This window comes from Hydractinia symbiolongicarpus, chromosome 1 (assembly GCF_029227915.1).
Source record: "Hydractinia symbiolongicarpus strain clone_291-10 chromosome 1, HSymV2.1, whole genome shotgun sequence".
Lineage (NCBI taxonomy): Eukaryota > Metazoa > Cnidaria > Hydrozoa > Anthoathecata > Hydractiniidae > Hydractinia > Hydractinia symbiolongicarpus.
In genome coordinates this window covers 14,879,318-14,894,526 of record NC_079875.1, presented here as the reverse complement: position 1 = coordinate 14,894,526, position 15,209 = coordinate 14,879,318, and the positions used below count along the sequence as shown (strand labels likewise).

The 15,209-nt window shown below is 32.3% G+C and overlaps 1 protein-coding gene across 2 annotated transcripts; it reads left to right on the top strand.

Moving 5' to 3' along the window:
* Positions 1–540: 540 nt before the first annotated feature.
* LOC130641880 (semaphorin-1A-like) lies at positions 541–13,479 on the top strand. Of its 2 annotated transcripts, XM_057448887.1 has the most exons (20): positions 542–699; positions 859–967; positions 1,305–1,350; positions 1,531–1,584; positions 2,048–2,155; positions 2,651–2,747; positions 3,602–3,730; positions 3,854–3,945; positions 4,348–4,380; positions 4,604–4,715; positions 4,992–5,067; positions 5,189–5,342; positions 5,422–5,555; positions 7,890–7,972; positions 8,255–8,337; positions 8,648–8,683; positions 9,295–9,505; positions 9,801–10,085; positions 11,455–11,532; positions 12,284–13,477. In XM_057448887.1, exons 1-20 carry the CDS (start codon positions 612–614, stop codon positions 12,655–12,657), a joined length of 2,382 nt encoding a protein of 793 aa, XP_057304870.1. In that variant the 5' UTR covers positions 542–611; the 3' UTR covers positions 12,658–13,477. The 2 variants fall into 2 exon arrangements, with proteins under 2 accessions (XP_057304879.1, XP_057304870.1); XM_057448896.1 differs by lacking the exon at positions 11,455–11,532 and having other exon boundaries at positions 541–699; positions 12,284–13,479.
* The last annotated feature ends 1,730 nt before the right edge of the window (positions 13,480–15,209 follow it).

Genomic DNA, 15,209 nt, shown 5'->3' with positions numbered 1-15,209 from the left:
GGTGTTTATTTATTTATAGGCATGTCTATTTTTTGGATTTTATGTGTTTTATAGATGTTATTAGGGTAAGCATATTTATATCAAACTGTTAAAGATGGTAACTTCTAGAAGAAAAAATATTTATTTCAAATCAAATTTTCTTGAATTATAAACAGTTGCTTTTAGTTTCACTCTGTTCATTGTTTTCTCCTTTAAACTTGAAAATCTCTGTTTGTTTTGTAACTTTTGTAATAATACTCCTTATCTTCATTCACAACTTGACACAATGTTCTGCAATATGTCAAATCAAAGAAAAGCAAGTTGGATATTTTGGGTTTAATTATTCCTTTTTTTTTTTTTTTTTTGGGGGGGGGGGAATGTTATTCTAACCTATTCCTAATAGATATTACTAGGGTGGATATTTAACCAGATTTAGCCTGCTTGTCTTTTAGCTTTTTAGATTTTCTCATATAAACATTAAAAACTAGCAAGCTATGCTAACTGATGATTGATTTTTGGGTAGTTTTCATAAATGAATGTATTGCTGTACAGCTTGAAATTTTATGTTCTCTACTTTGTGATTTTCACATGCTATTTCATTTAGTCCAAACAAAAAACAAAAACAAATCAGCATGTATATGTATATAGTACTCTTCTTACAATGGTTTCATTTCTCCATGCACGCCAGTGTTGTAGCTGTAAACACGAAAGCCATGAAAGGTATTTTTTTTATTGTTCTGTGTTTACTTCCCAATTATCTTTACCTTATCCTCAACATTTTTTCTTTTTATATATGAGAACAAACTGGTTCAAAAAGTAGTTCCAATACTTGCTGTAAAAATCACTTGATTGAATATGTTTCACTTTGTTTGTTTATAGATCCAAGTGTGTATATTTTCCCACCAAAAGATTCTGAATTTTATAATAAAGTTAAAGATGTAAATATTCTGCTGGATGAAGTTAATGAAAAAGTGTACATCAGTGCTGTGTATGTATATGTGTATTTGCATACGCATTTATATCCTTTGAGAATTAAGGCAAATCAACCAAAAAAAGAAAATTAAAACAGAAAAGCTGCTGTAAAATTTTTTTTTTTTGCTTCCTACTTTCAATTTTACAATTTCTATATTTAACAAGGATGTGTTTTTGCATGCAGTGTTCAAAGAAATATAATGCCGTGCTGGAGTAATAGTTTTGTTTGCAGACCTCTGTTATTTTCTGAAAATTAAACAGCCTACAAGAAGCCAATTAATTCAGTTAATTCTTGATTTTAGTTGGAAAATTATGTACGACATATTCAGGAAGTTTTGTTTTTCTTTTCTTAGAAATAATTTGTTTAGCCTTTCACTTGATCTCAAGTCAATAGACAAAGTAAGTACTTTTTGAACTTATTTTTATTTGCCGTGTTTGTTTGTCATATTGATGGAACAAATGCAAGTAGTATTTTAAAGTGCAAGCTTGCAGAATTACTAGCATGGGTTGGTGGATTAGTGACACCAATTCTAGCAGGTAAACTGTTCATGTGAAATTATGATGATTTTTTTTGTTTAGAGAATAGATTTGTCTCCAACGGAAAAAACAAAATGTAAAAGAGAGGGACCCAAGGTATGTTCAGTGCTGTTTTTTTTTATCCTGTTTTGCTCATCTCAATTTCCATTTTGCTATAACTGAAAGACTTTAAATTTAAATATTCGACATATTCTCATGTGATTTTTTTAAAAAATCTCTCTTTTTTTGGCTCTGAAATTAAAAAAAAGCAGTCCATAGAGAAAGGTATGTATGAGGGCTTCTGATTTTAGGAATTTTTTAGCATTTGGAACCCAGTGGAGGGGTCTAAAAATCTGAACATTGCTAGCATACACTTTTTTTACTTGTGGTTTACCCCTAAGTTAAATTTCTCCTTGGACATTTTAATGTGATTGCAGTTTACATAACATCAACCTGCCATTTTACTTGTTTTTATTTATAATAATGACTCCCAAACTGTTGTCTGAAGATTAAATTGTGCTTGTGAACTTCTTTTTGCACTGTTTATATGTTCACGTGTTGTTGTTGTTTTTTCTTACAGGACATGAATTGTGAAGATAACTATATAAAATCACTTCTATATGATTCGCAAAAAAGATTGTACATATGCGGGACAAATGCATTTTATCCAGAATGTTGGCGGTATCAGGTGAAATTTTTTTTTGACACTTTTAAAGTGAACTGTAAATCTCGTTTGCAAAAAAGCAAACTATTTTAACATAACAAGTTCCTTTTCATCTTCTTTAAGAAATCTTCACATATAACCTAAGTAATGATTTAAGTGTAATTAGAAACTTTATTTCATATGCCCCTTCTTTCAGAAAACGAAACACATTATAAAAAACTTGTCATACAAAGCTTTTTTATCTTATTGTAATTTCATAATTGTATTAAATACACGAGCCTCATATTTCTGTGAACCTAAAACCTTGTAGGCACACACACTTAAATGCCATTTGTACACCTCAATATCAGTTGTATTTGTGCTCAATTTTTCGTGCACATCAAACAAAGTTTAAGTGCTTACCAGGTGCACGCTGGCCAGTGTGTATCTAATTTTTAAAGCTCTGTGATAATGGATTCAATCACAAGCAAGAATTTATTTCAAACTAAATTAAATATGACATGTTTTTTGTGTTTTTAGAGAAATCCTCTACAGATCAACAACAGCCTTACAATAAAGGACGCTTTTAGTCACTGTCCCAGATATAAAAAATACAATGCTCTTACATATTTCTCAGGTATCTCTTATAATATTTACTTTCTTTAAAATAACTAAAATGATGTGTCTCAATTGTTAATCAGCAAATTAGATATTGCAGCGGCAACATGTTACAGATTAATTTTAAAAAACCTCTAATCTCCTGTAAAAGTAGTTCTGTCTAACTTTATCCTATTTTTAAAATGCATAGAAATGCTACATTTGTAAAGCAATAATTTGTTCTTCATTTGTGGATTTAAAATCTAATTTTTTCGGACAAATATGACAATCACCTCCAATCTTCTCATTTTTTAATAAAAATAATGTTATCTTCTCAAAAAAAGTTGAAAATCAAGTCTTACTTTAGAAAAAGAATGAAAACTCTATAATTTAATGTGAGGAGAAATTTCAGAAGCCATTGTATTGCATTTATAATTTTAAGGCCAAATAACTTGGCAACAGATAAAATAAATGATGTCAGGACCCTCTAGTGTAACTAGGGACCACCTGAGACCATTGTTGGTCAAATTCCATAAAGCTCAACTAATCCACCCATTCCGGTGAATGATGTCATACAATGATGTCATATCTTTAAAACCCTGTTATCTCCTTAATAATTCGTTGGAGGCACATGATCTTCAGTGTTTGCAGCTCTATGGGATTGCAATTGTACCATGTACTGTTGCAAAACTGTGAAACAAAATGAAATGAAGTATCATTGCATATATGTTTAAAAGTTGCGACTACACAGGTTTTAAATTAAGACAAACATCTTAGAATACAATATCATATTTGATGTAGAGGAGCAATAGAAAAAGAAAAAAAGCAATAGGAAAAAGAATTCTTAAATTGTAAAGAATCTTTCTTATACCTGCTGGTTCTTGTTTGTTTCAGGTGATAATGTTTTTGTTGCTACACAGAAAAAACCAACTGAAAAAGGGAGCAGCATATCGAAGGTGAAAACATTTGAGGATGAGACACTGGTTTCAACTGCAAATAGCAGACGCAAACTGTATTTTTTTGGTAATCTTAGTTAATTATATAGATTTCATTCAAACTGGATTTTAGTATACTAACATCAGCAATTTGTTACCTGTAATTTGTGTAACTGCATGCATCACAAAAATCATTTCATTGTTGTTTTAGGTGCAAGTTTCAAATCTGTGTACTCATTAGATGCTAGTGGCTACATTTATTATTTTTTTCATGAGATTGTGGACATCGACTTAGGGCGTAAGGTAGGTTGTTTTCCACTCTACCAAGTTTGTCTTATATAACTTAACGATACTTTGGTCAACTAATATTAATTCACAATTCTATTGCGTCGCAATCAGTTGTGAAGCTTCTAATTGGTTTTGCACAAAATTATGTCGACTTCTCCTCCATGCTAAACTTCCATTTTCACGTTTATTTTTCAAAACAAACAACCTAAATTTTTTAACCTTTAGCTTAGATATTGTCTGTTCATTTCTTATCTTATTCAAATTTATTTTTTGTGTGCTAAAACTCTTTTATGAATTTGACTGAAAAATTAACGACAAACTTTATTTTAAAGTCATTCCTTAACTAATATACAGATCAGCAAGTTAGAATAATGATGTAAACAAAATTATTCTCACTCTGAAGCATGTTGTTTTTAGGTTGTGTACTCGCGGGTTGGAAGAGTTTGCAAGGTATGCATTGTAAATGATTGTAGAGAAACATTTATGCATCTTTTATTCTGCTTACAGTAGATTCACTATTTCGAATTCCTAAAAAAATAAAAGAATACTTTGGAGATAGAAAAGATTCGAGATGAATAGAGAAAAATAGCTCAAAAGTGACACTTCTAAGATGTGTATTCGAAATAGGGTATTCACAGTATTTTTGAAAATAAACCTTTCTTTCCTTATTTAGTATGATAATGGGGAAGATAATCTAAGTCCAGAGAGATTTATAACTTTTTTGAAATCTCCGCTTATATGTTTGAAGAAAGGAGACATTGTGGCATCATACTACGATGTCTTAGGTAAGTGAAAATGATTGAACCACTATAGATTATTGAGATTTTTAGTGGAGAGGTTGTTGTAAATAACTGCAACATAAAATATCACAAAAAATGATGATCTGTTACCATGTTACAGTCAAAAACGCTAGCTTTAAACAGCAATAATTTGTGTCACAAAGCTCTAATTATTTTGTGATACAATATGCATTTTTTTTAGCTTTTAACAATTTGCTATAATTTATATTTCTATGTTTCACCTTTGACACTGTGTTATTTCACCACTGGTGTTTTTTGTAGAAAGCACCTATGTGAGGGATGTGGAGATGAATGGGAAAACAGAAAAATTTGTATATGCAACTTTTTCTTCATCCCTGTATGTATAAATACGTTTGTTCTTTTTCCTTAGTATTCATGTTTTAATAAGATGTACTCACCAATAGACCTGCTTAGACAAAAAATTTCAATTTTATATTCATGTTGTTGCTTTGGTTTAGGAAAGACACTGCAAATACAGCAATTTGTCGATATCGTGTGTCGGACATTGTTCATGTTTTCGAAACAGGTCGACTAACATATAAAGATCTGAAAACTAAACAGTGGGTTGTTACGCCATTCTCAGCCTTTAAAAATAATGTCTCAAGGCCTGTGGTATGTATGCTACACATAAAACTTATTGCTTTCTTGCTATCCAGTTGTACCACTTACAAAAAATGTTTTTCTATTTTAGTGTGACGGTCCTAAAGAGGCTTCCTTCTCGTCAGATCATGATACAGAAATCTTTAATGCACCAGACCGTTCTCTTATGTATGATATGGTCTTGCCACACGATGGTGAAGCGTTGTACACTATTGATTCAGCCAGGTAGGGGCGAAGAAACGTTCTTCTTTTTTTAAGAAGTCATGAGTAGGAGGGTGAGGGTGGACTAATTGGTTGTTACCAAGTCTTAGCAAAGGCGATATGGACATGTTCAAAAATATGAGGCATTTTTTTGCCCAACTGTGAACATTTAGGGTGTATGTTACATAATTATCATTTTAAGTATCTTTTTTGATATTGTAACAAGTTGGTCATGTCTATCTCTTCAAGGAAGATAAAACTGTAACAATTAGAATTTCCCGTGAAAGTTGGGCAATCTGTCAAAGATAAATTAAGTGAAGCATAAAAAACAAAAAAATGATAATAGTGTAACAAGCTTTTCTTTTGAAAAAATATGATACTAGTCTAATAAAGTCAAGAAAAATAATAAAAAAGACCGGTTTTCGGACTAATGAAAGTTCCGGTTGTTCTATTATAAAAAAATGATAATTTTGTAACACTTTGAAAGAAAAAAAGTTACTTTTTTATCAACATTTATCCAAGGAAGCATAAATGTTGAATTTAATTAACTGCTAAAATAACTTTATATGAATTGTCATTTTTCAGAATCTTCAAGGGAAATCTTGTATACCAAAACAAAGATGTGATAATAAAGTAACAAAAATCACACCTCATTAGAAATCTCCAAGATCTGTATATGTTACAAAATCATCATTAAAAGCAAAAGTAGATTACTTTTATTAAGACATATCTCTTCTAATGGATGCCTAACACCCTGCAGTAGGGTACAGAAACAAAAAATCATTTCTGAGTTCTTAAAATGACACAGAAATGATAATTTTGTAACAAAAATTTGAATATTGTGTCTTATATTATCTTTTTATTTATTTTTTTGCTTTGAATCAAAAAGTTTTTCCAAAAACTGAATCTATATTTAAACAAAGCAATTATCAATTGAGACAAAAGCAGAAACAGATAAATTCAAAGAACGCAGAAATGATCAGAAAGTAACGAAAAAGATATTCCTGGCAAAGTACAAAATATTTACTAAGAAATACGAAAAATTTTATTGTTCCTTAGAATTCCTGAAGATCTGTACTTGTTACAAAATTGTCATTAGGAAGTAAAAGTAGATGTCTTTATTCTTTAGTCTTCTTCTTTATTGTGTCTTATATTATCATTTTTGTGAAACCCTCCTTAATATGCCAAAAAATGTTAGGTCTGTGCTTGCTTATATGTTTTCTTACAAGTATTGCAATGATACAGATCATCTTTTAGAGTGTATTTTTCAACTTTTGATGGTGTTGATTTTAAACATTTTTTTTGCATGTCTTGTAACTTGTGTTCTAAATTTGAAACTCTCTCTGCAGCCAATATTCTTACAACTATAATTACTCATTTTCTTGTTTAAATAAAAATTATGAGAACTATTATTAACTGTCAAAATACTTTCAAGGCTATTTATCCAACTAGATTTTATTCTGTTGAGGATATTTTTTGCTATAATATCATATAATAAATACTTTCACAAAACTAATTTAACGATCCAGATGGTAAGTCCTAACCAAAACTAGATGTCTCTTATTACCTAAATAATATAAAAATTTATACAGAATACTACTATCAATGTTATATAAACACAGTAGTAACTTCAAGATCATCAGCACAATGTCTTTTTTTATGAGAAAAATTTACTAAATGTTCTATTAACATTATATCCTGTGCAATGGCTTCTTTTCAAATACAATGCTATGGTTTCTCTTAAAAATCAAATCTCCATTATCAGATATACTATATTTCTGCTTACTGTTATAAACTTTGTCACATCTTCCTTTCAAGTGTTTATAAAAAATAAATATTATTCTATTCTTTTAGCTAAGTGTTTCCAGTTTAAGTATAAATCTTATCTGCATTGCACTGCTGACGTCAGCAAAACATCTAAAATAACTTCCTTTTTATTGACCTTTTGCGTAAGTGGATTTTTCCACGGGCTTTATCGACTAGTTTTATGATAAAAAGATGTTTTTTCTGATTTTAGCAATGTTCACATTGCTTCCTCATATTTTTGAACATGTCCATATATGGGATTACAAATGAAACATAACTCAGATTTATCATTCTATTAAAATGACGTCATTTATGATTCAATTTTATTTGCCATATTCTATTGTTATGTCAAGTTTTACGATCAATATCTGCAGAAAAACGAGACTTATTTGTGAAATAAGAGACGTTCTTGCAATGTTATTTTTACCCCAGTCACTAAACTTGCACCTTCCACCAACTTCCACCCTCAGTGCTGTACAATAAATGCGAAAAACATGGTGTCAATGGGTTTTAAAAATTATGGTTACATAAAAAAGTATCTTTTACGCGCAGGTTGACGGCGATCGTGGTGGATGATTTTCATTTGGAAGCAAATAAAACTGGTTCTGGATTGCATGTAGCCTTTGCTGGCACATGTGAGTGTTTCTTCTTTTTTATTTAAATATTTATGATACAATTGTAGAGGATCTGCACTGAGGTCAATATGTCATGCCTTCTTTTTTTCTCCAGGTTTTCTAAAAAAAAACACATGCACATGTGGTAACTAGATCAATTTTTCAGCCCATGGTGTGCAATGAAATGTATTGCCATGTTATCTGTTCTCAGAAAGACAAAAAACACAAATTTGGAAAAACATGGCCATCTGGTGAAACACTTGTTCAAACGTTTTAGGTTTTTTTAATTTTGTTTGTCCATAGCGAATGGTCATGTACACAAATTGACTATAAACAATACTGGTCAAGTCGAGGTTAACGCAGTGAAACAAACACAGCCCTTTCAGGTTGGTTGGTGATTTTTTTTACAGTTACACTAGCATTTACTTGTTTAGGTTTAATTTATCTTGACATGCTTCTGAGTAAATAAAGAAAGCGTCGTGACAATTCACGAACTTCAAAAGCGGTAAATGGTAATTCGGTAAATTCTTAAAAAAAGTTAAAGTAATTCTTCAGTCATATATATTTTGTTTCCATGTTGGTGCACTGCAACATTTTGCAGAATTCACTTTAGTATTTAAATTTCTTCAGACACTTACGCAAGAGATTGCTTTGAACGATGTTACGCTTTAAATGTTTAAAACAATCTTCATTTAGACTTCAGGTCCAATAAAAGTGATGAAATTATACAAAGTAAGTGCTGCATTTTTTACATTTCCTTCAGTTAAAATGTCACTCAAGCGAGAACGAGATGGGTGTAATCACAAAAAAACTTGCACTAATTAATTTACTATAACGCCAAGAAATCTACAACCCTGGACACAATATTTGTGGTAAAAATTGTTTTTCGGCTTTTTTCACAATGGCGAAACACAGTTAACAGTACCGTAGACTAAGTAAACAATGTCGAAGAATACGCAAGCCTAGCAATCCGCCCCACGGCCCAGAAAGTCCAAAGAAATTGGAAATTAGGGGCAATTCTTTTAAAATCTTGTGCATATTCTGATTAACGTAGAAAAGCGATTAGATCAATCAATAACATATACTGGGCTCCCTGTGAAACGTGTTAAGAAAAGACTGGGAACAAATATGACAAGTTTTTTTACAACTGAATAAATCTAACAGCGTTTAAAAGGTGTAAAAATGGGAGTTGTGTTAATTATAAAAGAAAAGTTAAAATTTCAATCGTTTTGTAGAAGAAACTTCGTTTCTGTGGTTATTCAACATCTCAACGTTTGATTGGTGCATTTGTTGTCTTGGTCTACATTTCTTAACTTTATTATCATCCATATCATCCACTTTAGAATATGGTTTACGCCGCTGGAGATTCTGGAGTGGCTGCGTTTCCAGTTCACCACTGCGAAAGTTATTGGCTTTGTAAAGACTGCGTACAGATCAAGGATCCGTACTGTGCTTGGAGCATGAAGGAAAACAGGTGTATGGAAGCAACGAAACTTGATCCTTTAGAGAGAATACAGGATTTAAGGAGTGGAAACGCAATTCGATGTCCGAAAGGTGCTTTTTATAAGTAGCTTGTCACATTAGTGTCATTACACATAACATTAATTTATTTTAATTAGCGACATATTTTTTGTCGACTTGTGTTCCAACTTTTTTTCACTTCAGTTTTTTGTGTGTCTGAACATAGGAACACTTAGCATCTCAGTTTATATTGCGAGTATTTAAATTCTCTTTTTTTTTTACGAGTAAAAAAACTGGCTTTCTGAATGTTTAGTGGTAGAAATCAAAAACTGGCTTTCTGAATGTTTAGTGGTAGAAATCTGATTCGATATGTACATAATGTATTTAGTGCAAAAAGATTTCAAATGCACGGCTACCGTTGAGAATGTCACATTTGGCATGAGTGCACTCCTCGAATGCAACCCCATTGCTGACACCAACACTGGTGAATTACCAACCATCAATGGCTGGTCCCGAAGCGGCGTCCGTGTATACGACGGCGATATGTACAAGCTGATGGACAACAACAAGAAGCTTTTGATTACGCAGTTTACCGAATCGTATGTTGGGACGTATTCCTGCATCGTTCAAGTCAAAGACTCGCAGTCAAAATCTTGTTCGTTAGAATTGCAAGGTAAGTCCGTTTTAAAGCTCCAATTCTTTAATTCACTGCAAACTAACTAGGCGTATAATACACACCAATTATAGGACGACGATGTTTGAAACAGCCATTGTAGCGAACACGCGCTCTCTAATTTTGTCTCCATTTAATTTTCATATCACCGAACGAGTTATCACTTACCACAAATGGAAAGTCGATTTAAAAACTCGTCACAATAATTTTGAGACAAGTATTATAGAGAAATTTCATTTTTTTGCACATAAGTCGTGCTAAAAACCGTCTACTGGAAATTCAACCTAAATTCAACACAAATTGTTTTAAAATTTGTTCGAGTCTTTTCATTAATTAACGACCAAAGTTTGTAGAAGCTGAATTTTTCGACCTTTCTTTTTATATATTTGCACCGACGTATATAACAAGCTCTATAATCAGCTAATGAAGTCTGATTTTTTAGCACCAATCCAAAAAAATATAGGTTTTATTGTTTCTTGAAAGAAAATGGAAAAAAAAAACGTTTTTGTCAATAATTGTTCTGAGTGGCGTAAATGTTCATACTCTTTCTAATTCACGTCAACACTTACTAATTGCCGAGTGCTGACGTGTCAACAAAAGTTTTTGCTTCACATCGGCACAGCTGTTTTGTTTTTTAAAGTTTGATGTAGCTTTCACTTATATTATGTCGTGCGATCGCAAAACAAAATATAAATTGCAGATTAATGGGTGAAATGCCATTTTTGTCTTGTTTGAGAACTTGTGAAAATAATCGTGATAAATCCTGTACACGGTTATTTTGTCATAAAAATGATGAAGTTTAAAGCAGAAGTTTGTTTCATATAAGCCAGATCGAGCTCGTAGAGTAAGTAGAAAAAGAAGTGTTTAGCATATGAATGGACATATAAATGTGAGGGAGATTGTATAAATAGGTCATGCATGTACAGCACTCCATCGCATGTCACCGCGCGTTTTTTTTTGTTTTTTTTTTTGCACTACAAACTAACTTTCTTTAGCACAAAACATGACATACTAACCAGTAAAATCGAATGTCATCGAATTAAAAAAAAAATATTTCCCTGTTGTTAATTTACAGGAAAATGCCACTTGCAAATTTTAACATCTCAAACTTGTTTTAATCAGCGTAATGCTGAGGGTTCAACTTGCTTTAAAGATTTGCACGAAACCGGCTTTCCGTGTAACTAAACCATTTTGCACACGAAACTAAACAACGGAGAAATTTAGAACGAAGAAATTACGGTTCTCAACGTTCTGCTATTTTAAGTGGACTCCGGTTTTTAAGTCGGACTGAAAAACTGTTACATATTTTATTTCACTTCCCTTGTGTTTTGTCTAAAGAAAGTTTTGTTTTTATTTTGTTTACTTACAGCACCGACCACTAAACGACCACTCGTAACCACCAAAGTAACCGAGCGAGGACCACACGTAACAAATGTAACTCGACGAGGTAAATAAGTGTAAATAAATAAATTTAACTACAAGTGTTCGCTCATCAACATGTAAATGATGTTTCTCGCAATCTTGAATTTACGGTGGTAAATTTTTGTGTTTAGTTTTAAACAAGACTTTTCTATCACATATAGCAACAGCGCTTCTTTAAAAAAATTCTTATCAGTGTAGTGGCATGTTGCAGCCAATGTTTCAACAGGAACCTCCCTGAGTTCAAAAACAGAAACCTGTCTAAATCAACAATTTGCCACTGGTTTATTCAAGATTGTTTTTGTGTAAATTTGTTAGTCCAAACTGCGATATATATCTAATATATAAAATCCTCTAATTTTTTCTTTTTTTTTTACAATGACAGATCATAATTTTTTACTTATTCATTCATTCGTTTATTCATTCACACATTCCCACATTTAGTTGTTTTTACTACAATTTTTTTCACGTGGGGTTTCATTTTTTGTTTTTAATTATTTTTGTATTAAAATGTACTACTTTAATTTCCCTATTAACATGTGCTTTTTTTCTAAATAATATTTCAACAACCTCCCTATTAATACCTGCGGTAAATAGATCTGTTTTGCGAGTGGCCACAATACTTTTTTTGTCGAAAAGTAAGCCTTGCAGAGAAGATATCCACGCAACAAAGAATTCGAAATGTCATTTCATATCGTTATGTTGTTTTGCCGAATATGTCGTTGCTGAGTATGTCGTAAATACACACTTGATAATAAATTCGAATTTTTATTTTTTAGCGAACACGACAACTAATCGTCCAGCCATACCATACACAGGTTCGGGAGGAAAATCATATTTTAAGGAATTTGTCGCCATGGCTGTTTTATTCGCCATCGTTTTGCTTCTCGCTTTTTTGCTGTTTTGCGTGGTGTTGGCAATGAGGCAGCATAATGATAGCGAGGTGGATGGAGAGACGGCGAACGGTAAAGCGAACGGCCATTTCTCGATCATATCGTTCACGAAGAGCTACCAAATTAGAAAAAGACAGAACTCGGCGAACAAGGAACTGATTAAAAAGAAAAATAAAGATCGGGTGTATCAGCCGACGACTTTAGAAATGACGGATAAAAGGGTCGAAAATGACGACGAAGACGACGTCGAATTTAGGTAATAGGTGAATGGATAAGTAGAAAATATGGAATCGATAATCCCAACCTTACGGCAAAATGCAAGATTAGTCGTTCCATAAGACGTCGTTTTCACGCTGGTTAATCCCTTCTGTCGAAAAGATGTCATATATTATCCAGCCGCAAGGTTGTTTTAAATCATGACTTATACATACACACAAACAAACTAATAACATAGACATCATTGCATCAGGATTCATATTTTTATTCATTTCTAAAAGAGAGAGAGTATTACCCTTTTTTATTATTTTTTTAAACCACCATAAGCGGTGGTTTACCAAGACAATAAAGTACTCGTTTGTCTTATTTAGTCCAAACGTTATTATTTGGGTTATTGAGACAATGTATAAAAATGTTTTTTTATTTACAGAAAGTTTTGAAAACGTTTCGTGGCTGCCGAACTTTAACGTTGTTTTTGCGTTTTGTTTTGCTTGCTTAACCAGTTTTTATTGTGTTTCTTCAATTGGACTACGTGTCTTCTTTATATGGCGCATTAGACCTTATTTTGTTTTCACTGAAATTAAACTTCACAAAATTAATTCGTCATACTATTTCGTACAGAGACTTGAAGAAGGTTTAAGAGTTTTATTTGTGTTCTAATAACAGATTTTTAGTGACTGTGTATATTATATATGTAGAAAAGAAATTAAATAACAGTAGAAAAGAAGAAGTGTGTTTCATCTGATCCGTCCTACCAGTGATGTTTTCAACTTTTCATCAACAAAAAGAAATTCCTAAAATAGATTTTTACTTTTTAAGGGTTTTGGGAAGAAAACTGGGCGAAAGTTTGGATTTTAGGACTGAAGTAAAAGCAAAAAATTTACATTTAGTTTCTTGTTTGTTTCTTTATATATAATAAAAGCAGGCTGGGGTACTTATTCGGGCTCAAAATATCTTAAGGTATGCTTATCTTTAAAAGCAAATATGTCCTTCAAAAAAAAGGTTCAAAAGCGATGTTGATGATTTTAGAAAGAGAAGTTTCTTTCCGATGGGTGTACTTCGAGTGTGCGCGAATAAATATGCGCATTGAGAATTGTCAATTTTTTAGTACGCCGCCTATATAGTATATCGTAAAAGTAGTAAATTTTTCTCGGCTCAAAACAACATACGTTTTGTCCCATTTTTTTATCGTTTTCCAAGCGATGATCTTCAAAGATATCAATAAAATTACAAACGTAACCATGGATTTCAGGAACTGCGAAATAAATTTTTTTACCTATTTTTCTTCTTGTCAGGAATATGTGACAAAAAGCAAAACTTATCAAGCGTGACATTTTAAACATGCATAATAAAATATCAACCAAGTTCACGGACACGATAATACGCGCATGTGCAGTGAACACATATAACTGATATAGCACATGAATATAGCACATGAATATTTTGTAGGTGTTACTTGGTCCTGCTTGCGCACATTTTCTTTGTTTTGAACTTTTTCCTGCATATATGCCCGATGGCAGATACACAAAAAATATTCGTCCACCAAATATCTGACCCTTCTAGAGTCGTTAAAATTTTCTCGTGTCATTTTACAAAACATATATAATATTTTTAAATCACATATTCCAATGTGAGACGTAGTAAAGCGTATTATAATGAAATCCAAAATGATTAGCTAGAAAGTGCCTACCATAAAATCGAAATATCGATTTACACGTAAGCAACCTATATCCAACCTCGATACCAGGATTTTTTTTTGTCTTATCAAAAAGAGAGAAACAGCCCTAGGATCGAAGTTACGCTTTTTCCTCTATATTTTCAGTTTTTCTTGAGAATTTGACCATTTCAATAATCAGAAAATGAAAAACCGTATGTTTCTGTATAACACAGATTTTTTATCTATACATCTCTTGTATACATCAACTAATTTATCAATTATTCCGATATAAAAATATGATGTGTCAGAACAAGTTATGACAAAACAGGCTATATAGAAGTGCAAAGTGCAAAATATTCTTAGACACGCTGGCGCCGTAGATTAGTGGTTATAGCTTTCGTACTCTGTGCGGGAGACCGGGGTTCGATTCCTCTTGACGGCGATTCAACATGGGCGAGTGAATGTTACCATAGCCCCGGGTTAACCCAAGCCATGTGAGGGAAATTGGGGAGATGGCACACTGTGTGGGCCGTTGGATGTTGCCGGGAGTTGTCTAGTAGAGCGTGGGCCCTACTAATTGGGTCTGCGTAGCTCAAAATGAGCATTAAATACTCTAGGACTCTCCATCTAAGCCATGGCCCCTCCTGGAAATAATAGACAGGGTATATCCCTCGATATTTGTGAGGCTAGCCATGTAAAATATGCACATCTATCTATCTACACCACTGCGCTAAATGTTTTAAATAGTACTGAACCTCGGTTAGAGGATGTAATAATGTGGTTGTGAGACAAAGAGTTTCAGATGCAGATTCCATTATCTATGTGTATATTATACGCGATAGTACTCTACTCCAAGAAATCATCAAAATTAGCATCTTTCTTTTTATTTTACTCTGATAGTCAAGAGCACTTTGTATTTTCAAATCAGATCTCAAGTAC

Excerpts from the sequence above, each read along its gene's own strand:
- LOC130641880 (XM_057448887.1), top strand. The coding sequence starts at position 612 with ATGTATATGTATATAGTACTCTTCTTACAATGGTTTCATTTCTCCATG. Across the intron at positions 968-1,304 it reads AAAGTGTACATCAGTGCTGT|AAATAATTTGTTTAGCCTTT; the intron begins GTATGTATATGT and ends TTCTTTTCTTAG. Across the intron at positions 2,748-3,601 it reads TGCTCTTACATATTTCTCAG|GTGATAATGTTTTTGTTGCT; the intron begins GTATCTCTTATA and ends TGTTTGTTTCAG.